The following is a 26,296-nucleotide window of genomic DNA, read 5'->3' as shown; positions in this document are numbered from 1 at the left end:
AAGATTATTATTTTCCAGTTTCATCGATTTTGTTGTAAATGACAGGATTTCATTTTTATCGCTGTGTAATATTCTATGGTGTACATATACCATAATTTCTTTATCCAGTCTTCAGTTAATGGGCATTTGGGTTGATTTCATCTTAGCTATTATGACTTGAGCTGCAATAAACATAGGGTACAGATAACACTTTCATACGCTGATTTTATTTCCCTTGGGTAAATTCCCAGGAGTGGAATGGATGGGTCATATGGTAAGTCTATATTCAGATTTCTGAAGTATCTCCATACTGTCTTTCATAATGGCTTAATCAGTTTACATTCCCATCAACAGTGGATTTGGGTAACTCTTCTCCCACATGCTTGCCAGTATTTATTGTTTGTTGATTTCTGTATGAAAGCCATTCTAACTGGAGTGAGGTGAAACATCATTGTGGTTTTGATTTGTATTTCCCTGATGGCTAGTGATTTGATAACTTTTTCGTGTGTGTGTTGGCCATTTGAATTTCCTCTGTAGAAAAATGCCTATTTAAGTCCTTTGCCCATTTCTTAACTGGGTTGTTTGTTTTGTTGTTGAGTTTCTTGATCTCTTTGTAGATTCTGGTTATTAGTCCTTTATCAGTTGAATAGTTTAGAAATAAATGTCCTACACTGAGGGCTGTTTCTTCACTGCCTTGAGTGTTTCTTCTGCAGTACAGAAGCTTCTCAATGTGATGTGATCTCATTTGTCAATTTTGGCTTGATCACCTGTGTCTCTGGGGTCTTTTCTAAGGACTCTTTGCCTTGCCAATGTCTTGCAGGGTTTCTCCAATTTTCTTTAATAATCTGATAATATAGGGTCATAGAAAAAGGACTTTAATCCATTTTGAGTGGATTTTTGTGTAAGGATTAAGGAGGGGTGTTGCTTCATACTTCTATGTGTGGAAATCCAGTTTTCCAGCACCACTTGTTGAAGTGACTGTCCTTGGTGGTCCAGGGATTGATTTTAGCCCCTTTGTCAAAGGTAAGTTGGTTGTAGATACATGGGTTGATTTCTGATATTTCTATTCTTTTCCATTGGTTTATCTGTTTTTGTATAAATACCAGGCTGTTTTGATTATAACTGCCCTGTAGTATGTCTTGAAATCTGGTATTGTGATGCCTCTGGTTTTATTTTTATCATCTAAGATTGCTTTAGAAATTCAAGGTCTCCTGTGCCTCCATATGAATTTCAGCATCATTTTTTTCTATATCTGAGAACAGTGTCCTTGATATTTTGATTGGGATTGCATTGAATCTGTAAATTGCTTTTGGTAGTATAACATTTTGATGATATTGATTCTTCTAATCCATGAACATGGATGATTTTTCCATTTTCTGTGTCTTTTTCTTTAATACTTTGTAATTCTCATTGTAGAGATCTTTGACATCCTTGGTTAAATTTATTCCAAGGTATTTGATTTTTTTGTAGCTATTGTGAATGGGATTGATCTTAGAAGTTCTTTCTCAGATGTGGCACTGCCTGTGCATACAAAGGTTATTGTTGGTTTTATGTGTTGACTTCATATCCTGTCACTTTACCAAACTCTTCCATGAGTTCCAATAGTCTCTCAGTGGAGTCTTTTGGATCCCCTATATATAAAATCATATTATCTGCAAATAGGGAGATTTTGACTTCCTCCTCCCTAATTTGTATCCCTTTGATTTCTTTTTCTTGCCTAATGGCTCTGGCTAAAATTTCCAGGACCGTATTAAAAAGCAATGGTGAGAATGGACTTCCTTGTCTGGTTCTAGATCTTAGGATGAATGCTTCCAGCTTTTCCCCATTCAACAGTATGTTGGCCTTGGGTTTGTCACAAGATACCTTGATTGTGTTGAGAAATGTTCCTTTTATATTCAATTTGCTTAAGGTTTTCATCATGAAATGGCTTATTTTATCAGTTGGTTTTTGTGCATCTACTGAGATAATCATATAGTTTTTGTTCTCCAGTTTGTTAATGTGATGCATCACATTTATTGATTTATGAACATTGAACCATCCCCTCCATAGCAGGGATAAATCCCAATTGGTCCTGGTGAATGGTCTTTCTGATGTGTTACTGGATTCAATTATCTAATATTTTGTTGAGGATTTTTGCATCTATGTTCACTAGGGATATTGACCTATAATTCTCTTTCTCTGTTGTATTTTTTTCTGGTTTAGGAACTATGATGATGCAGGCTTCATAGAAGGAGCTTGTGAGGATTCCCTCCTGTTCAGTTATTTTAAATAGCCTGGGAAGAATTGGAATTAGTTCTTCCTTAAATGTCTGGTAGAATTCAGCAGTGAAGCTATCCAGTCCTGGGTTTTTCTTTGTTGGGAGAGCCTCTATTACTGATTCAATTTCCATCTTGGTTATGGATCTGTTTTGGTTTTCTATGTCTTTATGGCTCAATATAGGTAGGTTGTATGAGTCTAGAAATCTATCCATTTATTCTAGATTTCCCAGTTTGTTGGAAAACATAATACAGCTCTTTGTAGTAATTTCTGATGATTATTTTTATTTCTGTAGTGTCTGTTGTTACATTTCCTTTTTCATTTCTAATTTTATTGATTTGGGTCTTCTCCCTCTTTTTTTTTTCAGTTAGTTGAGACAGTGGAGTATCAATTTTGTTTATTTTTTCAAAAAAAGGGTTTTTTTTGACAGGCAGAGTGGACAGTGAGAGAGACAGAAAGAAAGGTCTTCCTTTGCTGTTGGTTCACCCTCCAATGGCCGCTGTGGCCGGCGCGCTGCAGCTGATCTGCAGTGCACCGCACTGATCCGAAGGCAGGAACCAGGTGCTTCTCCTGGTCTCCCATAGGGTGCAGGGCCCAAGCACTTGGGCCATCCTCCACTGCACTCCCTGGCCACAGCAGAGAGCTGGCCTGGAAGAGGGGCAACTGGGACAGAATCCAGTGCCCCAACCGGAACTAGAACGCAGTGTGCCAGCGCCGCAGGCGGAGGATTAGCCTATTGAGCCACGGCGCCAGCAGAAAAACAGCTTTTTGTTTCGCTGATATTTTGTATTTTTTTGTTTCAATTTTGCTTATTTCTTCTCTAAATTTAATTATTTCTTTTTTCCTACTAGTTTTAGGTTTGGTTTACTAGGTCCTTGAGATGCACCGATAGCTCATTTACTTGATGTCTTTCAATTTCTTGATGTAGGCACCAATTGCTACAAACTTTCCTCTTTTTTTTTTTTTAATTTTTTTTTATTTATTTGAAAGTCAGAGTTACACACAGAGAAGAAGAGGCAGAGAGGGAGACAGAGAGGTCTTCTATCTGCTGGTTCACTCCCCAGGTGGCTGCAACAGCCGGAGCTGTGCCTATCAGGAGTCAGGAGCCTCTTCCGGGTCTCCCACATGAGTGCAGGGGCCCAGGGACTTGGGTCATCTTCTACTGCTTTCCCAAGCCATAGCAGAAAGCTGGAAGGAAGTGGAGCAGCCGGGACGTAAACTGGCACCCATATGGAATGTCGGCACTCCAGGTGGTGGCTTTACCTGCTGCACCACAGCACCAGCCCCCAACCTTTCCTCTTAACACTGCTTTTGCTGTATCCTATACATTTTGATATGTTGTATTGCTGTCTTCATTCGTTTCCAGAAATTTTTTGATTTCTTTTTTGATTCCTTCAATGACCTGCTGTTCATTCAGGAGCAGGTTGTTCAGTCTCCATGTGTTTGCATATGTTCTAGAGATTCCTAAGTTGTTGATTTCCAGCTTCATTCTGTTGTGGTCAGAGAAGATGCATGGTATGATTTTTATGTTTTTGAATTTGCTGAAACTTGCTTTATAGCTTAGTGTGTGGTCTATCCTAGAGAAAGTTGCATTCACTTGTGAGAAGAATGCGTATTCTGCATCTGCAAGATAAAAATTCTGCAGATATCCATTAAATTCATTTGGTATATAGTGTCAATCAACTCCATTGTTTCCTTGCTGATTTTCTGTCTGGTCAATCTGTCCATTGCTGAAATTGAGGTACTGAAGTCCCCCATTACTATCGTATTGGAGTCTATGTCTCCCTGTAGATCCATTAACTTTTCTTTTAAATAGCCATGTGCCTTGTAATTAGGTGCATATACATTTATAGTAGTCACATTTTCCTGCTGAATTGATCCCTTTAATCATTACATAGTGCCCTTCTTTGTCTCTGTTAGCAGTTTTTGTGTTAAAGTCTACTTTGTCTGATACTAGAATGGCTACAACAGCTCTTTTTTGTTTCCTGTTAGCATGGAATATCTTTTTTCATCCTTTCACTCTCATTCTGCATGTACCTTTGTTGGTGAGATGTGTTTCTTGTAGGCAGCAAATAGATGGGTTCTGTTTTTTAATCCACTCAGCCAGTCTGTATCTTTTAACTGGAGAGTTGAGGCCATTTAATTCAAGGTGACTATTGATAAGTAACGACTTGGCCCTGCCATTTTTCCATAAATATTCCTATTGTTTACTTTGGATTTCCTTTGTACTTTTACTAGGATATTTTCTGCCTTCACTTTCTTTCATAGTGATGACCATGCTTCTGTGTTTGTGTGTAGCACCTCCTTAACCATCTTTTGTAAGGCTGGACAGGTGGTGATAAATTCTTTCATTTTCTCTTTGTTATGGAAGATCTTTATTTCACCTTCATTCATAATGACAGCTTTGCAGGGTATTCTGGGTTAACAGTGTTTTTCTCTAAAGACTTGGAATATATCTCACCATTCTCTCCTAGCCTGTAGTGTTTCTGATGAGAAGTCAGATGTGAGTCTAACTGTAATCTAGTGAAAGTAATCTAGTGCTTCTCTAGTGTACATTTTACAATTTTTTTTTTATGTTGCTAAGTCTTTCCACCATATTTTTTAGTTGTTCTATTGAAGGCCCACCTTGTCCCACCAATCTGCATGGAGTTTCCTCTGCCATTTTTTCCCACAGGAGGTACATTTTTTTTTTTTTAAAAACTTTTCTGCCCACAGAGGTGATGATTAAGCAGAGTACATCAAGGCAAAATGACAAAAGCTGTCTTCTTGCATCTCCAGCTTCCACTTTATGACATCTCTCCCCATTCTACAAAACTAACTTCCTCAACCCCACTAGAGGTTTCAAAAACTCCTTTTCCTCTCCAATGGGCAAAGGCCACAAAAGCACTACGACAGACACAAGGTGTATGTGGTTCATTGGTACACATCGTCTAGCTCTCTGAAGACCCACAGGTATGCTGACGGAATGAAGGAATGAATGAAAACAGCAGTATATTTTATCAAGGATAATGTTACCTCTTCCAGGCATCTGCAATTCAATTTGAGCCTTCATTTCTCATTATGACCAGAAAGATATATTTCATAGTATGGGAATTGTAGGCAATTAGAAACTAGTGGAAACGAAATTACTCTTCCTTGGAGAAGGGAGGCTAGAACAACTCTTTGCTCCTCCCATTCTGACAATCCTGCAGAGTTCTGGCATTCTCATGTCCATTCTGATGACAGCGCACTGATCCCAACACGGCCTCCCCGGTGCCCCCTGCATAGGACTCCAGACACTGGAAGCTGAGGCTGCGGTACTCACTGTTATGAGATTATTCCTTCTTCTCTGTCAAAATCACACCCTTACCTTTTTCTCCCTAAAGTGCAATATGGGATTTGGGTTAAATTCTCCTACATTTCTGTGCTTGCTCTCATCCCAATTTAAATATTCAAATCCTTGGGCCAGCTTTGTGGTGCAGTGGATTTAGCCACCAGCTTCCCATAATGGAGCACTGGTCAGAGTCCCAGCTGCTCTGCTTCTGATCTGGCTTCCTGCTAATAGCCTGGGAAGAAGTAGAGATGGCCCAAGTGCTTGAGCCCCTGCCAACCACAAGAGAGATCTGAATGAGGTTCTGGGCTCCTGGCCTCAGGCTGGCTAGAGCCACTACAGCAATTTGAGTGAACCAGCAAGTCTAAGATCTTTCTCTCTTCTCTCTCCATCTCTCTCTCTCTCATGCGCACGCACTCTCTCTGTGTGTGTGAGCAAGAGAGAGATAGAGAAAAAGAGAAAGAGAGAGAGTCTTTTTTTTGAAGCCTCAAATCCTTCTGGTCCCTATTACTGCTGTTTCCCTGCCCTCCAGAGTCCTATGTGGGTCAGCTGTAGTACCTACTGAGGACCCTTGAGAATGTACATTTTACCATGAGAAAATAGGTTGGGATCATAGAGACTGGGGCCTGCTGTGCTGGCAGCTACAGTCCAGGGAATGAAGAGGGAGGGAGTGGTGATGGGTGACCTCTGGGGAAATGTGAGCTGCCCCCTCATAAGATCTATGACTTTCTTAAAAAAAAAACAAACAAAAAGCAGGTGTATGTTTCAACAATTATATTAGGACCATTCAGTTATTAAACTTATTCTATTTTTTATTTATTTGACAGTGAGAGAGACAGACAGACAGAAAGACAGAGAGAAAGGTCTTCCTTCAGTTGGTTCACCCTCCAAATGGCCGCCACAGCCGGAGCTATGCCCACCTGGAGCCAGGAGCCAGGAGCTTCCTCCTGGTCTCCCATGCGGGTGCAGGGCCCAAGGACTTGGGTCATCCTCCCCTGCCCTCCTGGGCCACAGCAGAGAGCTGGACTGGAAGAGGAGCAACCGGGACTAGAACCCGGTGCCCAAATGGAATGCCGGTGCCGCAGGCAGAAGATTAACCAAGTGAGCCACGGTGCCGGCCCTGAAGTTATTCTTATATGGTGTGTACTGTATGCTGGTGTCCTGTTGGATGCTGGGGAGATAAAGATACAAGTAACAGAAACATTGTCTTGCACAGTAGGCAGTCAGATCCATAAGCAAACGGCTACAGAATACCCCTGCGAGTGCTGCTGGAGGAATAGGAACAAGCTGTGATGTCAGCACAGAGGCAAATGGCCTGGAGAGCGCTGGGTGGGCTTCTGGGAGGAGGTGATTCTTAATCTATAATAATGTAAGCTTTGGAGGAAGAGTGGGAGTTTGCCAGGTGGGTGACAACGTCCCAGGTAGAGGCAGGGGCAGTGCAAGTCTGAGAGCTATACTGAAGTGGCAAGACTGGATGGCTAGGAGAGACCCATGCAGGGTCTCATCCACATGGGAGTGGTTAAATATAAGATGAGTTAATGATGGTGGCAGCCATGCACAGAGAAAAATGTTACAGCTGGTTGTGCTGACCACCCCAATCTGATCATGACTCAATGCATGTCCCTTACATTTGCGTGATTGTTATGTGCTAATTAAAACTAAAACAGAAAACGTTTTATTAATGACAATTTCGGGGAAATATGGTTTGGCTTTGTAAAAAATATATCTATTTGGAACACTCAATTGACTTGCTGATTGGGGGCTGTACATATCATTAAATATATCCAACTAACATTTAAAGTACAGTTTAAAATGAAAAATTATACATGTAGAGCCATTTTTTATAATGTGCAGACAGCTCTGTCATATACATGAGGGCAGCTTGTACACGGGTGCAGGTCTTCATGGGACTAGCCCTGTGTAATGCAGCTTTCTGCTCACATGATTCATTAATTGAGAAATCACTGTATCTCACTGTATTAGTTGCCCTAATTGAATAGATAAGAAACCTTCTCCCAGGGAATTCATTTTTCTTTCCCTATACAGTTCTCTTACCACCAGGGTAATGGAGATAAAAACAACACAGAAAAGGAAAAAAAAAAAAAAAAACTTCTTTCAGTGGAAGAGGTTCTGAATTGATTTTTTTTGCTTGTGCCATTGTTTGTTTCAACAACACTGCATGAGTACAGTTAGCAGTGGAAACACGGCTTCTGACAGGTCCTGGTGTTAGAACGCACCTCTTGGGGTTACTGACTCTTCCCTTTCATCTTCAGGCAGGACTGCCTGTGCATCATTTAAGATCAAAAGGAAGCTGTTATCCTGCAGTGGATATTGTCTACAGAAGGAAGTTCCAAGCCTCTTCATTATCTATTTCCACAGAACATGGATTATAACCTTATATCTGGAAGCACATCCTAATGAAACCACTAGGCTTACTGAACTCCTCATGGTTATCTGACATTAATTTTAGGGAGAAAAGTGTCAATCTAGATAGTAAGACATGGCCTCAGAGACTCCACATCTGTATTACTGTTAGCATGAATAATTAATATTAACATTCATGCTTTAGGCCATCAAAACACTCACTTATCACCTACCACAAGCTGTAAGAAGGTAATTTCAGGAAATAAATATCTTAAACATTCAACAGGTTCATAACAACCCTATACTCAAAACTCGTAGCAGCCCAGTTATAATGGACCTGCATGTCTCTCATATTCATGAAATAAAATATTGTGGGAAGAAAGGAAACACCAAGTAGATCAAATAGTTTTCCCATAGTATCCCTAGTCACAGCTTTTCACTAAAATTTCTCTAGATTGGAATTCACCTGTTATGTGCACATAGCCAGCACTAGTAACTTGTGCAACACCTGACTTAAAAAAATCCCAATCTCCTTTGTGATGAGAAGGAGCAGAGATGATCCTAAAGAATGTTGCCCTTTAAGCCAACAGTCATGATAATTATCAAAGGAGAGCTGCTGGTTGTTGCTGTCGCTACCATGAGAAATTATTTGAAAAGAATGACAGGAGAAAAAAAAAAACAGCCTTCAGTGCAGATGCGCTGGATCTCTAAGGAATCAAGGGGGACTAAATCCCAGGGGCCAACACTGTGATGCAGCAGGTTAAGTAATCCCCTACTTGTGACACTTGCCATCCCATATCAGAGTGCTAGTTCAAGTCCCAGCTGCTACACTTCCATTCAACTCCCTGCTAAAGTGCCTGGGAAAGCAGCAGCAGATGACCCAACTTTCCTGGAACCCAGCCACCCACACAGGAGACCCTGATAAAGTTCCTGGCTCCTGGCTTGTTGGTTCCTGGCCCAGTCCTGATTGTTGTGGTCATTTAAGAACTAATGCAGAGAATGGAAGACCTCTCTCCAGCTCTGTGTCTCTTCCTCTCTTACTCCACCTTTAAAATAAATAAAATTTTAAAAACAGTTACCCAAATCTATCCAGGGAACAACTTTTCTTGGGTCCTTGCAGTAATATTGGAACTTCTGAACTAAGAGATCACCAAACTTTTATAAAACTGTCAGATACCACAAGTTCCTCACATGAATAGAAAACAATAATATTAAAATGATTTCATTTTTAGATTTGAGTATCTCCCCTAATAGATAATCAGGATAACAACTGTGTTAAGCCTTACAAACCTGAGTACTACAAATGGTCCCAGACTTTTTACAACAGGTAATAGATAAAAAAAAAAAAAGAGTGGGATAGATGTCACACTGATTTGGGGAATAAAAAACAAGGGGAGACAAACAAAACACTTCTGGCAAGGGACTAGATAAGAAAGGAACAACATGGAGGTCATTAGGAGGTGCAGCTGGCTTGTTCTCCATGTGAATAAAGATGCTGATTATCTTAGGCAAGAGGGAGCCTTGGGCAGTGAGGAGGCTGAGTACCAAGAGGGGTTGCCAGCAATCAAAACTACAGAAGAGGAACCGGAGAAGAGTTGCTGACTTGGGGATGATCATCAATAATGCACCAAGAAATGAAAATCAGAATGCTTGACACGGTGAAAAGGGCAAACAAGACTGGGGGCTGTCTGTAGTCTCAGAGAGAACAAGTCAACACTGCTTATTCTGATGCTATTTAAGGCAGCAAGATCTCATCATTAACTTGGATTTTTCTTCCTATTGGAAGAACTCGAATGAAAAGCTTTGAGTCGCAACTGAAGTCAGTGTGTGGTTCCAAAGAGAGGGCACAAGCAGACACAGAGCACTTGCCAGCCCTGCTCTAGCCACACTACAAAGCCAAGGCCTCCCAGCCCCTTCCCCTTCCTTGGGCTTATCGTAATGCTATGCTTTTCAGCTGTGAAGACGGCGGTTAACCGACTTAGACTGGCCAGCTGTGAGAAGACCAGGGCGTATGTACTCTGCAGCCCTTTTCAACTCTGTGATTCCATCACTCTTCCACCTGGAGACCTCGACAGTAGGGCATCCACAGAGAAGGTAACTCCAGAAAGAATGCTGTAGAGTGCTCATGAGAAAAATGATACGCAATCCTAAAACAAAGAGCAAACAACATTTCTCCCTTTCACTGATGTATTCTGTTCAGGGCTGCCCAATCATTTAATAAAACAGGTCATTAAGGAGACGATCTCGACAACTCTGATGAGAAACTAGGAAAGGGAGGCCAAGGCAACCCTGCTGCATGAAATTCTGATAACTTCACAAAGACAGTTCTGCTGCGAGCTCTCCTGAGCCCTGCACTAAACCACCCAAGGAATACGGAAACCATTCTGCGCTCCTTGAAGTGAGATTTTCATTTCATTGAATGCTTATGAAACTTGTTGAGCAAGTTCTTGAGTTGACAGTTCCTCATTTTGATTTTAAGAAACCCTGTAAGAACAATAATGAAACAGTTCAGAATAAATGAAACTATCATTAATGACTAATGATATGAGGGCACTTCAAAATGTTTACGAAAAATGGAATTCACAGATAACTTTACTTTGGTACGAAAAAATTGGATCTTCAAAAAGTTCTTGAAAAATGTGTACTATGAAATGGGATTAAAAAATTTTCCTGTACCAAAACAAACATTATCTTTTAATCCATTTTCCCTCAAACTTTTGAGGTACCCTAATATTTGCTGAGACCCAGGCCCTAAAGCATCAATTTTCATTCTTACAGTCACCTTAAGAGATTAGAACCAGTATTTGCCTCATTTTCATAGGAGATTGAGGCACAAACAGATGAAGAAACTTGCGCAAGGTCACATTTCTGGTGAAAATTACGTAGAATCTCAATGCATGCTGCCTCTCAAACAGACATCTACTTCTTAAAACAGACTGCCACTGCTTTAAGGCAGGCACTTAAAGTAAGAATCAGGATTTAAGCAGCAGTACTGGTACCCCCTTATGGATGGGGTCCTCTTCCTTCCATCAAACAGCAGGTGCCAGGTAACCTAAAAGTTGAGTCCGCTCCTGCAAAGCTGTCACAAGGCATGATCCTATATGACTATCCTTTGAGAACTCAAATGATGATGTAAGGGAAGAAATGAAACACACATCTCAAAGCCCTCCACATTCTGCAGCATGACCATTCAGAGAGAAAAGGGGCCAATGTTTCCCAACATAAAATCCCATCATCATCTCTTTGATCCTAGTGCCTTTCAGTCAAGAGTTTTCAAACACCTCAACACTTAAGAATTTGATGGCTGGTCCCAGTTCAAGCTGTAGAAAAGTAAGGCAGCTCTGGGGATTATTTTGTTGTTGATGCTTTATGTATTTTTTCCTACTTTAAGGGGGGAAAATATTTTTCCCTCCTTGGGTGAAGTGTTCATCTTGTTAATAAGAGAAAAAAAAATGTTGCTGGAATAGAAGATGGTGATGGAGCTGGTTTGGTTTATATTAAATGACAAGTTAAGAAATTTACACTTAAAATTCCTAAGAGATCACGATCATGTTTAAAACCACCAAAATATATTTTATATATATATTATATATATATACATATTGTGCAATTTTATATATATAAAAAATATATAATATAGGTAGATTCAGTCAAATGCCTCTAGGAGACTGAGCAAAAAGGTGAGAAGATGGGCAGCTTAACTTCTTGCCCATGTGAAGGGCAGCCCCAGGGATGGACAAGGAGCCCTCAAAGATCTGTGGCTTTCGGCCGGTGCTGCGGCTCACTAGGCTAATTCTCTGCCTGCGGCACCGGCACTCCGGGTTCTAGTCCCGGTTAGGGCGCCTGTTCTGTCCCAGTAGTTGCTCCTCTTCCAGTCCAGCTCTCTGCTGTGGCCCAGGAAGGCAGTGGAGGATGGCCCAAGTGCTTGGGCCCTGCACCCGCATGGGAGACCAGGAGGAAGCACCTGGCTCCTGGCTTTGGATCAGCGCAGCGCGCCAGCTGCAGCAGCCACTTGGGAAGTGAACCAACAGAAAAAGTAAGACCTTTCTCTCTGTCTCTTTCTCTCAAACTCTGCCTGTCCAAAAAAAAAAAAAAAAAAAAAAAAAAAAAAAAAAAAATCAGTACTGAAGCACTGGAGTCATCACTGGCCCTCAGCCAGAGTGCCCAGCCTTTACAGCGCCAGGGAGAGCAGTTTGCCACACGTCTCTCGGTGTGTCTTGTCATATCCTCCTTATGCTGACAATTCTCAGTTGGAACAGCCAAGAGACTGCAGCGGCAATGGGGTGAGGTGTTGCACTCCACTGCTCCTTAGCTGCTTCAGGGCTGGAAAAGCACTCCCAATCATCAGAAGGATCAGCACCGCAGCCATCTTCTAAGCAGCAAAGTTAGTGAGTGCCCCAAAAAAGAAATAATCAGCTGTGATGAATGTGGGACCATAGCTGAATTTCCCAAAAGTCCAAAGCTCGGCAGGTGCATCAGGCAGTTGACTGTCAGGATGTTGTAACTAAGCAGAGATCCTCGGATGGCACTCCCCTCCGTTCCCCGGTACATCCCCAACCAGTTCTCCTAAAGAACCGATTTGTATGCAAGAACAAGTAAAACAAAATAAGGATGTTAAAGAGTCAACCTCTACCAAAGAGAGGTGATAAATCAACCTGCGGGGTTCCCGTGAGGATGGCTGGACAGTGGTAGGTGACAGTTACTGGAGCTGAACTGAAGTCTTGGATTTTAAGCACGTTATAATAATTTGAAAAATTAAAAAGAATGTTGAGTCTATAAGTTTTCATCCTTATTTACATATCCAGAAACAAGTATGCTTCTTTGAAAACGAAAAATGAAATAGTCCAATTAAGGCTTATTTCCATGATACATGTGATAGGAAATTTGTTAAATTGCAGGGAACTGAATTAAGAAAGAAAGCACAGTGATCACCCATTAGAGTACAGTTAAATAAATGAGAGGATAAGTGCAGAAAAACCACGATCGGGTCCAGTGTTGTGGCACAGTGGGTAAAGAAGCCACCTGTAATGCCAGCATACTGTATGGGCATCAATTTGAGTCCTCGCTGCTCCACTTAAAATCTAGCTCCTTGTTACTGTGCCTGAGAAAGCAGCAGAAGACAGCTGAAGTGCGTGGGCCCCTGCACTCATGTAGGACATCAGGAAGAATATCCTGGCTTCTGGCTTCGACCTGGCCTACCACCAGCCATTGTGGCCATTTGGAGAATGAACCAGCGGATGAAGACCTCTCTGTCTCTCCCTCCCTTTTTGTAGCTCTGCCTTTCATATTAATAAAATAAATCTCTTTTTTAAAATAAAAATCATGATCAAAGTTGTCTACTCAGATGTATATATTTTAAAGCTATGACAGATTAAAATTTCCAGTTTTTAGAAGAAAACTTAATGTAAGATACAGTTCAAGGGCTAAATAAGCAGCAGCAATAGGTTGAAAGGTTAAGAATGGATTAGAAATGTGATTAAATATCAATTAAATGGTTGCCTAGAAACTAAACTTCAAAACAAAAATTCTTCACTCAACAGAGATTTCAATTATGTGAGAATGCAGTTAATGACAAAAGAAAGGATGACAACGATGTATTCTTTGCCAGCCTACTTATCAAAAGCTCTGCTGCCTAGGAGAACAAGAAAAGCAAAGACTGCGGTGGCCTAGCACTTGACATTCAGGCTCCCACAAGACAAATGAGGGCCCCTGTCCACAATCAAATCACATTTTGGCAAAATTATGCAGATTTATTTCTGGCTAGCTGGAGGTCAGTCAAATATATACAGTTCCCATCTCCAAAGAGTTAATCTGCCATAGGTCCACAGTATGCTGTTCAAACATACATCCAATTCTTAGTTTTGCAGAAGCTGAAATTTGGCTGTGCTCTGTACGAGATATTGGCATTAGGCTTTTAATGAGAAACGCTGAAATAAAAATGATGAATTCATTCTTGCCTCAGACATGCAGTAAAAAACGATTGCAAATCCAGCTTCTGGTTTCTGAGACATAATTCTGGAAGGCAGAAACCTCTGGAATACCCATCCTGTTTAGTCTATACATCTGAAAAGTACAAATATGAACCCCTCAATACTTGCTAAGATAAGCCAGTAGTTTGATTAAGATCAACAAAACTCAATAGCAAAAGAACTCCATATATCTTTGTAACATTGACAATGAATGAATGAATTCACCATTTATTGAAAGCCTACTAGGTGATGTCATTATTCTAGTGGTCTTGGATACACTAGTCAACAATGCAGATAAGAATTCCTGTGTACACAGAGCTCAGGCTAGTGACTGATTAGTACACTGTCTCTCTCAACAAAGCCACTAACATTTTCCAAATCACACTTTACCAGAAATTACTAGTCACAGTGTTTAAATAGAGTCCAATTTTGGCAGTGTCATATACTGGGAATCTGGACTACTAGTGGAAGTTGTGGTAAAAAGCTGCAGCTATCTTTAAGGACAATTAAGATTACATGGTCGGGCAAAGTAACAAATACCTGCTATATTGGAATTATTGCCATATGTTAGAAACATTTTTCAAGGTTTAATAATCTGCAAAATCCTAATGATAATAAAAATGTTACAATAGCCAACCAAGTTACTACTGAGAGAATGCAAGCGTTCATTCCATCTTCAATACTTTCCTAATAAAGGGTCTTTCATGAAAAACAACTAAATCAAGCTAGATAAACTAGGCCAAGACAAGACCACTACTTTAAATTAGAGGTCTCACCTGTGACAATCATTAACATTGGAATATCAACCTGGGTAGCAATCTGGTGTTGGGAAATGAGGGTGCTGGTGGTGGTGGATGACCTTAGAAGTGACAGTTTGCTTGAAGGAGAGATAAAAAGGGACACAAGTTGGAACTCAGTGGAAGAAGTCTTAGAGTTCCATGAAATCGTGATACTCAAGAGCAGTAGGGGGATGCTAGGATGATACTATACTCATCTTTGAGCAAGAACCCCACGTACTGCTGCTCCATCTTATTATCTAATTGTAGACGAGTGCTGCAATCTTATGTTTTAGGAGGGGAGCACATATGGACTGGGTTTATTACTGTGAATACCATCAGTAAAGTCTATTTTTTTTTTTAAGATTTATTTATTTATTTGAAAGAGTTACACAGAGAGAGAATGGGAGGCAGAGAGAGAGAAAGAGGTCTTGCATCTGCTGGTTCACTCCCCAACTGGCCAGCTGGAGCTGATCTGATCTGAAGCACGGAGCCAGGAGTATCTTCTGGGTCTCCCATGTGGGTGCAGACTTGTGCCTTCTTCCACTGCTTTCCCAGGCCATAGCAGAGAGCTGGATTGGAAATGCACCAGAAAAGATTCGAACCAGTGCCAATATGAGACTCTGGCACTGAAGGCTGTAGCTTTACCCACTACGCCATGGTACCGGCCCCTGTAAAGTCTTAATAAATGACCAGGGATTTCATGTAAGAGACTGAATATCAGCAGGAGTGACCCTCACTTTGGGAACTCTTTTTTTTTTTTTTTTTTTGGTTAATATTTATTTATTTATTTGAAAGGCAGAGTTACAGAGAGACAGAGGCGGAGACAGAGAGAGAGAGGTCTTCCACCAGCTGCTTCACTCCCCAGATGGCTGCATGGGCTGGAACTGGGCGGATCCGAAACCAGGACCCAGGAGCTTCTTCTATGTCTCCTACATGGGTGCAGGGGCCCAAAGACTTGGGCCATCTTTTACTGCTTTCCCAGGTCAATAGCAGAGGTCTGGATTAGAAGTAGATCAGCTGGGACTCGAACTGGCACCCATATGGGATGCTAGCACTGCAAGCAGCGGCTTTACCCGCTATGCCACAGTGCCGGCCCGCCACAGTGGGCACTCTTAGATCAATCTTCAAGGTTACACATGACTTCCCTCCGTCACATGAAACAAGTTAGGATTTTATGTTTTAATGGTCTTGTTTAACCTTTTTTTCAAAAATTAGACAATTTGGTACACAATGAATTCTTCTGGTCCAAGATCTTGCCTAAGGATGCTGGTGATTTCCAATGAATTATCAGGGAGGCAGGAATCTTTAAAAAGCTGCGAGAACCCACGTACTGCTGCTCCATTTTATTATCTAATTGTAGACAAGTGCTGCAATCTTATATTTTAGGAGGGCAGCACATATGGACTGGGTTTATTACTGTGAATACCATCAGTAAAGTCTATTTTTTTTTAAGATTTATTTATTTATTTGAAGAGTTACACAGAGAGAGAATGGGAGTCAGAGAGAGAAAAAGAGCAGTCTGATCACCTGGAAAAATCATATGTGTTTTTTGCTTAGAAATTCTTAAACTGCCTTTATCTAAGTCTGTAGAGATGACATGCTGTGTATGCAGGAAGAAAACAGGATGGCACCCGTTAGCACTAATGCTCTCTTCAGGGAATGGGACCTCAGATGTCTTCAGAGGCCTGCAGGGTAATGCAACTCAGTCCCAGAGGAGGTGGCAGAATTGTCGCAATCCAGAAATGTATGTGCTGCTATTTTCAGTTGTTCTGGTTTTAAGCTAGAACTGGATTCTTCTGTCATCTCTCTTTTGAGATGCTGGCAACACATTCCAAAGCTTTGTTTATCCAGGCCAAATAAAATATGTTTGCAGGCAGGATCTGAGTCTTGAGCCACCAGGTTGCAACCTCTACACTATGGTAAAAAAAACTCAAACTGTCAGGAACTGGATCAGAGCAGGAAAAAAAAAAAAAAAAGGTGGGGAGGATGTGGGATGGATTATTGACTAAAATGTGGCTCAGAGGCTTTGTGGTAAGAACGTGAAGCTCAACAGATTTTAATTTTGGTATGCCAATGGAGGAAAAGAATTCCACAGGCATAAAGGCACTCAATTAAGACCGCCTAGGCTCATTTCCTCAAGAACTGTGATTAAATTAAGACTTGAGATAGAAAATGTAGGCTGAAGTAATTGAAAAAAAATCAGTTTTTCACAGTTTGGGATTTATTTTTTAACATATTCAAACAAAAGGAGTCATGGTTTAAAGTCACAGAAAAACCTGTACTATATAATTAAAGTTGAATTCCTGCATACCAAATTTAGTTAAGAGAACAGAACAAAAACAATCAGCCATGAAGCACCAAGTGTATACCAACTATAGAAGGTTTGTCTACTAAGAGTAAACACATAGAGCACACAAAATGCGTAAACAAACCAGATTTTACTTTTCCTGTGTCTGTGAGACACTTGCCAATGAAATATGAGCAGCTATGAAAGTACACTTTGGCTTCTCCTCCTCTTTAATATTCTTTGCTTTTGAAAATGGGCTGCAAATAGCACATCTCAATAGCATCTTTGAAAGATATGTTGCACTACCCTGGCATAACCTAAAAGCGATGTAATAAATCTTCTGAAGAATCTTTTACCTAGAATGAGTGCTTTATGCAGGAGATTTTAAGAGACCTAAGACTACTTGGCAAGAGCATCAGGGGGTCTGCAGTGGATATGTGGCAATGCCTCCCAACAGCTTCATGAGATCTCAATGCCACATCCCCACTGGGTCTGTTTTGGGGTGGCCATAGGCCAGTCTGGACCAACGTGCAGGTGGGAAAGGCTTGCTGGGGGCATGCAGAAACTTTCTTACTCCTCACTAAGGGCCACTAAAAGCCAAATGTGCAGAAGGGAACACGCAGCACCTCTGCCACTGGCAGCCTCCTGGGACTCTCCAGGGAAGGGGCCCAAGGATGAACCAGCGCTGTGCAGAGCTGTGCTAAGAACGGACCCGACTGATGCCAATGAGATGCTACGTAACACCCCAAACTCCCTTTCTTCTGGATTTCCAGTTACTTGGGCCAAAGCCCTGGTTTAAACAATTTTGAACAAGTTTTCTGTTACACGTAACTTTCATCAACCATTCTTTCAGGGGTAGTTCTTTGGCATTTAGAAATTATGAGAGTGCAAAGTATCACTCTCAGACTGTATTTCTCTCCTGCCCCTGAGTCTGTCACAGGGCCTGCTCTGTGCACTGCAGCCTGAGCAGGCACACAGGGTGCGGTATGGGCTCTGAAGGATGCAGAGTTTGCCTTACTGCTCTCTGGTCATCTTCTTGAAATTCTTAATTTTTGATTAAGGGAACCTGCATTTTCACCTTGCATTGGGCCCCATAAATTATATAGCTGGCTCTGTGTTTATAGGTGCATAAAAGAGAATTCTTATATAATGAAGGTGAGAGTGCCATTTGGTTAATAGAAAAAAGCAGTCTAACAGGGAAAAAAAAGTTGTAAAACAAACAAACCTTATATTTAACGTTTTGATGTATGGTCAAAATCATTGCAAAAAATGCTAGATTCAAAATTTTTTCCCATTTTTCTATTGTTATCCCTCTTATAGCTAAGTTATTTTTTATTTAAAAAAAAGATTTATTTATTTAAAAGGCAGAGTTACAGAGAGGCATAGGCAGAGAGAGACAGCAAAGTCTCTATCCACTGGCTCACTCCCCAAATGGCCACAGCTGGACAGATCCGAAGCCATGAACCGGGAGCTTCCTCTGGGTTCCCACGTGGGTAAAGGGTCCAAGAGCTTGGGCCATCCTCCAGTGCTTTCCCAGGCCATAGCAGAGAGCTCAATCTGAAGTGGAGCAGCTGGGACTGGAACCCACACAGGATGCTGGCACTGTAGGTGGTGCCTTCACCCACTACACCACAGCAGGGGCCCCTCCTATATCTAATTTAACTATAGCTTTTGCTTGCTTTAGCAATTTGCCTTTATCAAGACTTCCTGAAATTCCACTTATTGTGTTCTGAAGAAACAACTCACTCTTTTGACCTCACATTTTATCAATTAATCAAATGACATCAGTCTAATAAGAAATAAAGCAGCACAATCGAGTTTAGGAACAAATTCTTCTTAAACACAGAACTTGTCTGGTGGGAGCAAGCATGAGGCTAAGGGGACACCCTGGAGTGTCATCTCCCATAGGTTAGCATCCAGCATCCGGCCAGCCCTGGCCATGACTGCTGAACTTTAGAGGGAATTTAGGGGGTCAAGCTCATGGTGGCTGGCTATTCCTCTGCAGAACCATCAGACTTACTGCACAGTCTCTGTCAGGTGGTCCTGTCATAGCCTGGCGGCATGGCTGCACTCCCATGGACAAGTGTGGGCTTGCATGAGATGGGGGTGCGGACTCCCCACCCAGGAGCTGCTGGACATTCCTGTGGTCAAGGTTAGAAAGACCCAGAATGCAGGAAGTGTGTGTGAGAGCAGCCGATCGTTGGGTCAGGAGCTAGAGCTCCGAGAGTGGACCCCAGGAGGACAGGACACTTACGTCCCTGCCCCAGGTGTGAATGGCTCTCCTCCGAGGTCTAGGCTGAGAGGCACTGTACACCTTCCACACGGTCCTCCCGGCGATAGGAAAGGACCACCTCGGTCTCAGGTACAGAAGCTGGTGGCCCTCCAGTCACCTCTGTATGATGACAAGTAAACAACTGGCTTAGACCAGTTTATCTAGTGGCCCATCCTTTCTCTGTTTCCACCCTGATATTTTTACACCACTTTCCAGCACCATTTGAGCTGGAACAGTAATGGGAGGAAAACTCCTGTCACCAGGAGTTGGCAGAGGTTTAGTCCTTCTGCCCCTGTGTCCTGTCTACGTCCATGCTCTGCATGAGGACCCGAGTCTCATCTCCTCTGAGGAAAACTGCAAGTTTGCTTTCTAGTCTCTGTCTAGAACGGTGTTTCTTAAGAGAAGTCTGAGAGGAGGTCAGATGGAATACCTCTAGTGGAGAAAGGGCACAGAACTACCATGTACCCAGCATAGAAAAGGAGCTACCATGTACCCTGTGCTGACCTCTTCGTGTAAGCAAATAGCCTCCCGACAACTCCATGAGTGAGGCGGGTCACTGGGTGGGTAATGCAGAAGTTGGGGAGCGCAGGGATGAAGGCGCTATCCGCAGTCACATGGCAGGCCTCTGCTCCCTCCCTAGCTTCACACCACATGCTCTATATGGCAGTTCACTGACAGTCTAAGAGGGGGATATTTCAAATGGTAATCACAAAAGGAAGCATATGATTTGGAGAAACCATGTAGCTATGTGAGAGACATGTAAACACTGATTTTACTAAAATTCACCAATAATCAATCGGATGTAAGTTATTTAATTACGGAAGGTGTCAGTTAATGGAGATGATGGGTCTGTACAGACATTTCTATGCCATTGGATGTTTTCAATTACCTCTACCCCTCAGTAGCTTGGACAGTCCTTTCCCTTGAAAGAAACTACAGCACTGAGAATAAAGCCAATTAAAGGCAGGGTATTTAAAAGTAAGGGGAGACAGGGCAGGAGGGTAATGATCAAGTGCTCTCAGACAGCTTCGCCAACTTACAAACACCCCGGAAGCCACTCAACCACTGTGAGGGAACGTTGCCCCAGACCTCCATCCAGTTCCCCAGGATAAAAGTTCATGAAACAAGAGCTTATTTTACTGCTCCTGCATTGTGAACACGAGACCACTTAAATGCCCACTTTAATTTAGGTAATTAGAGTGTTAGTCCCTGAAAGAAAATTTGCTGAATTCAACTGCAATTAATGAAGTTGAAATGGTAGGTTTGCCTTAGCCCAGTGAACACGAATATCTTATGTATTCTGTATTCCATTATGATGAGAGCTCTACTGTATCTCCATTGCTACCTTGGCACACACTGTAATTTGTGGGAGAATAAGGCAATATTAGGAACTGGAAAACATAATTCTATCCTCTTCGGGAACATACAGGAAGGCCCTTTGGTTACTAATTCATTCAAAGAAAATGTCTAAGTGTTGCCTCTTCTAGGAATCCGAATTTCCTTTTGATAGAATAATTAGATTCAGAATTACTGGAAGACATCGCTGAAGTCCTCCTGGCCACCAAAATTAAGACAGGTTTCTTTTCAACACCCTCAACATAGGCAAACCTCGAAGGCAGAGGTATCACTGCAGCTCTCTTTTTTCAAGCCCTGCAGGGCTGTTCTCCTGTCCCTCTGTGGCTCCTGGTCACTTTGGGCAAATGGGACCCACACTAAAGAAAACTATAATTTTAGACTCTCTGTAGAATGAAATGTGTCTAAAACAGTTGCCAGCCTTCTCTGATAGGAAAAAGTCAAGCAAGGCACAGGCTTTATACTTTATCAGCTGAAGTGGGAGGACCAGGACTTGTGTTCTGAAGTCGTTAGAGTTAATTGCTCCTTATGAGGTCCTGCAAGATTTGGCTCCCGCCGTCTTCCCAGCCTTACTTCTAATCGTCCTGTCCTCATTCACTTGCTCTGGCCACAGCAGGCACAAAAGTCCATTCTCTCTGCACAAGCCCAACTCAGGCAGGCTTAATCTAAGGCTTCACTCAGAAGCCGTTCAGAGGGGCTTTCCCTGCTATGGAATCTAAATAGGATGTGCAGTGTGTCGCTGTCTTTCCTTATAGCACATTATTTCTCCTACAGAGCACTTCCCACAAGTGGTCATTTTGCTGACTCCTGTGTACTGACTTGCTTGATGTCTGCCCCTTGAATTGGACTGCGAGGTTCCTGAGGGCAGGGACCCAGTCTGTCTTGTTCACCAGGTACACCCGGCATAGAGTTGACTGGACATTTAGTTTACTGAAGGAACAAAGCGCAGCAGCTGCATCGTCTGCAGGACGAGGTGGTAGGAAGCCTTGCTCCCCACTTCTGGGTGGAATCAGGCACCTTTGTGGCTCAAAGGAAGCACTCTGGGACCTGTAGAAGCAGCATCCAATCAAAGGAAGCACCTTGGGCCTGTGGAAGCAGCATCTGGTGGTGGTCACTGGTGCCCTCACACTAGCTATGACACTGGTGAGGCTTTTTCAAGTAGTTTGGATCCAGGGAGACCACAGCGTGGAAAGCAGCACTGAGACAAAGTGGTTAAAAGAACCCTGGGGAGCCGGCACCATGCCTTAGCAGGTAAAGCTGCTGCCTGCAGTGCTGGCATCCCATATGGGCACCAGTTCGAGTCCCAGCTGCTCCACTTCCAATCCAGCTCTCTGCTATGGCCTGGGAACGCAGTAGAAGATGGCCCAAGTCTTTGGGACCCGACACCCGCATGGGAGACCTGGAAGAAGCTCCTGGCTCCTGGTTTCAGATCAGCACAGCTCCAGCAGTTGAGGCCAATTGGGGAGTGAACCAGTGGATGCAAGACTGACTGCTCTCTCTTCCTGCCTCTCCTCTTCTCTCTGTGTAACTCTGATTTGCAAATAAGTAAATAAATCTTAACAAAAAGACCCCTGGGCCACAGCTCCTTGGAGACTCCCAGTAATATCGTAGGGGAGAACCTCTTAATATTGGCTAATTAGTATTTATTTAGTCTTCAGACATCTGAATAGCATGGGTATTTCTGATTATTCAATCAGCTTAATCTGATTGAAATACTGCTAATTAAACATATATAGCCAACACTAAGAATTATTTTAAGGATGGAGTTTTGCATTTTTTACAAAAATATTCATCTTAGAAAAATATCAAAAATTAATTTCTCATATCTATTTCTTTTTTTTCATTTTCAATTATCTTTATATACAGAAGATCGATTTAGTATATATTAAGTAAAGATTTCATCAGTTTGCACCCACACAGAAACACAAAGCGTAAAATACTGTTTCAGTACTAGTTATAGCATTACTTCATTTTGGACAACACATTAAGGACAGATCCCACATGAGAAGTAAGTACACAGTGACTCCTGTTGTTGACTTAACAATTTGACACTCTTGTTTCTGGCATCAGTAATCTCCCTAGGCTCTAGTCATGAGTTGCCAAGGCTATGGAAGCCTTTTGAGTTCGCCGACTTTGATCTTATTCCGACAGGGTCATAGTCCAAGTTGAAGTTCTCTCCTCCCTTCAGAGAAAGGTACCTCCTTCTTTGATGGCCCCATTCTTTCCACTGGGATCTTTCTTTTAGGTCTTCTTCTTCTTTTTTTTTTTTTTTCCAGAGTGTCTTGGCTTTCCATGCCTAAAATACTCTCATGGGCTCTTCAGCCAGATCTGAATGCCTTAAGGGCTGATTCTGAGGCCAGAGTGCTATTTAGGACATCTGCTATTCTATGAGTCTGCTGTGTAACCTGCTTCCCATGATGGATCATTCTCTCCCTTTTTTATTCTATCAGTTAGTATTAGCAGACACTCGTCTTGTTTGTGTGATCCCTTTGACTCTTAGACCTATCAGTGCGATCAATTGTGAACTGAAATTGATCACTTGGACTAGTGAGGTGGCATTGGTACATGCCACCTTGATGGGATTGTATTAGAATCCCCTGGCACGTTTCTAACTCCACCATTTGGGGCAAGTCTGTCATATCTATTTCTTACCTAGTAAAAATTTTCATGAGCAATATAGAAAAAAGCCAATCTTGGTTTTTTTCTTTTTGAAAGAAATTCTGAGAGCCTGAGCAAGCCCACTGTTCTAGGACCTCAGAAACCCATTAGAATAATCTATAACATTTTATGCTTCCCAAGAGTAATGCTGTCCAAATCATGTCCTCTAAACCGTATTCTATATTTCTATTAGACATTAAGTTCCCATTGTATGCCATTCTTGCGTTATCACTCAGTACCACTGACAGATACAAGAATGAGAAGCAAAACAGCGAGGATCTGGGAGGAATTAATAGGAAACTCACAAGAAAGGCCAGTGCCTAAGCAGTCCTGATGTGCTTTCCTGCCCCTCTGAGCCTCATGTCACAGAAACAGGAGAAAGTGCGGAGGTGTGATAGAATTCTGAACCCAGATCCTCCCCTCAGATGAAGAAATGATTCTTGATCATACTGAGTCTCTCCAACCACCACCACCTGGTAAGAAGTCTCAGAATCGGTTGTCAATTAATTAGTCCTGCAGGGATCTCTCATGTCATTTTGAAAATCAACTTTTCCATGGCTGACTAAATTCCCTAAAGGGAAGGATTAAAGCATTTGGCTATTAAGAAATCAGTAACAAAACAAACAAAAAACTGTTTCCCAAGTCTAACGAGCACTCGTTCTTCAGCTTCTCCCATGGCATACACTGGTCAGGATGCACAGCCACAACCTATGAGCTTCTACCTGTGCCTACCACTTTCTAGTGCACAGTTCCATGGCTCACCAGACATGGAATCCTAGAGGAAAATCTTCATTTGTGGAATGGTTACTATAGATAGCACAGTACGGCAGGTGCTTCCAAGACACATGAGCTCAAAACCACAACTGGGCACAGATGTTGATGGTGCAATGGAGAAAGCAGAAATGTGGCAAGGGCAGCTCTCAATCTACTAGAACGTGTCTTCGAATGAATCTGAGGTAAAAGCGTTCTTATATCCTTTTGGAGGCTTAACTTACATAGTGCATGGCTAAGAACCAGATTTTCTTAGGGTTGGCAAGAATGTCCTCTCTGCTTACGTGCAGGTTACAATTAGACATGAAGGTAAATAGTGATAAGCTCACATTTAGTAAAGCACAGTTTTCCTTTACTCACAAAATGTTTTGATTTGGTACACAAGAAGCTCTCCTAATATGAGAAATTATTTGAGTCAGTGACTTCTCATCGACCTCAACCAATAAGTGAGAAAAACAAAAAATAGCAATCAGACGTTATAGAGATTGGAAATCCTTCCTATAAGGCTATTAACAAGCACGAACAGGCATCTTCCTGTATTTTGAAGCATACATTATTGACAGAATAGTTAAAATCCATTCAGTTCTACGGATTTCTTTTTTTTTTTTATTTTTTATTTTTTGACAGGCAGAGTGGACAGTGAGAGAGAGAGAGACAGAGAGAAAGGTCTTCCTTTTTCCATTGGTTCACCCCCTAATGGCCACCGTGGCCGGCACGCTGTGGCCGGCGCACCGCGCTGATTCAATGGCAGGAGCCAGGTACTTCTCCTGGTCTCCCATGGGGTGCAGCGCCCAAGCACTTGGGCCATCCTCCACTGCACTCCCTGGCCACAGCAGAGAGCTGGCCTGGAAGAGGAGCAACCGGGACAGAATCCGGCGCCCTGACCGGGACTAGAACCCAGTGTGCCGGTGCCGCAAGGTGGAGGATTAGCCTAGTGAGCAGCGGCGCTGGCCAGTTCTACGGATTTCTAAAGACACAAACACACACGCGTGCACGCACACACACACACTGATTACAGCCAAAGAAAGCAGTCTATTAATCAAATAGATTATTCAAGAAAAGAGCCATTTAATTTAAATCCTACATACTTCTTAGTGTTAGGAAAACATGCATCATCACAAAGACTATGTTCCCCAAGCCAAAGTTAACCTATTTTATTTCCATCAGAAAGACAACCTTGTGGCTGGTGCTGCGACACAGTAGGTTAAGCCTCCACCTGTGGTACTGGCATGCCATATGGACACCGGTTCGAGTCCCAGCTGTTCCACATCCAATCCGGCTCCCTGCTAATGGCCTACGAAAGCACTGGAGAATGGCCTTAGTGCTTGGACCCCTGCACCCAAGTGGAAGACCCAGAAGCTTCTCGCTCCTGGCTTCAGATCAGTTCAGCTCCAGCCTTTGTGGCTATTTGGGGAGTGAGCCATTAGATGGAAGATCTCTGTCTTTCCCTTTCTCTGTAACTCTGCCTTTTGAATAAAATAAATAAATATATTTTTTAACGACAACCTTATTCTAACAGGGACTAGTAATATGGGGCTTACTGCAACCCAATAGTCAGAAAGTTTGGCTGGACCAAGTGAAATCTTCATGCTTAACTGATTACAGAATTAAATGACAGAGTAACATAAATTAAAACTGGACAATTTAAGGTGACTGAAAAAAGCAAGACCACAGCAACTTAGCTCTTTCAGACAAATCCACTGCCAAGTTCTCCTTTCACTTAAGTGAAATTAAATATAGACCATAACTGGATTAAATGTGTACCAGTGGCTTTTAAAGAGCATACATACTCCTTTTTTTTTTTTCTTTTTTGACAGGCAGAGTGGACAGTGAGAGAGAGAGAGAGACAGAGAGAAAGGTCTTCCTTTTGCCGTTGGTTCACCCTCCAATGGCAGCTGCGGCCGGCGTGCTACGGCCGGCGCATTGCGCTGATCCAAAGCCAGGAGCCAGGTACTTCTCCTGGTCTCCCATGTGGGTGCAGGGCTCAAGCACTTGGGCCATCCTCCACTGCACTCCCGGGCCACAGCAGAGGGCTGGCCTGGAAGAGGGGCAACCGGGACAGAATCTGGCGCCCCGACTGGGACTAGAACCCGGTGTACCAGCGCCGCAAGGCAGAGGATTAGCCTAGTGAGCCGCGGCACCGGCCTTTTAAAGAGCATACATACTCCTAACTAACTAAAAAGTTAATTAGAAAACCCAAGCTTACAGTGTGGTTTATTGCTGGACTCGCTCATGATCATGCAATTCGGAAACTGAGAACATCTTTGGGGACATTAAGATGCTATTTTTTTGCTAGAA

At 42.4% G+C, this 26,296-nt stretch overlaps 1 protein-coding gene across 2 annotated transcripts in view; it reads right to left on the bottom strand.

Annotated features, from left to right (window-relative positions):
* The window catches only part of STK39 (serine/threonine kinase 39), a 335,022-nt gene that overhangs the window by 25,032 nt on the left and 283,694 nt on the right, over positions 1–26,296 (bottom strand). The window contains exon 17 of one of the 2 annotated variants that reach the window (XM_051848536.2): positions 10,268–10,393. The exons of the other annotated variant lie outside the window; for it this stretch is intronic. Within the exon in view, the coding sequence (XP_051704496.1) occupies positions 10,317–10,393 (77 nt within the window). The 3' untranslated portion in view covers positions 10,268–10,316. Of the gene's footprint in view, positions 1–10,267; positions 10,394–26,296 lie in introns of those variants that run through there. 2 annotated transcript variants of the gene reach the window in all.

The sequence above is a fragment of the Oryctolagus cuniculus genome, chromosome 3, assembly GCF_964237555.1.
Source record: "Oryctolagus cuniculus chromosome 3, mOryCun1.1, whole genome shotgun sequence".
In the NCBI taxonomy this organism is placed as follows: domain Eukaryota; kingdom Metazoa; phylum Chordata; class Mammalia; order Lagomorpha; family Leporidae; genus Oryctolagus; species Oryctolagus cuniculus.
Note: the sequence above shows the minus strand (reverse complement) of the source record. Positions and strands in the feature narration are given on the sequence as shown.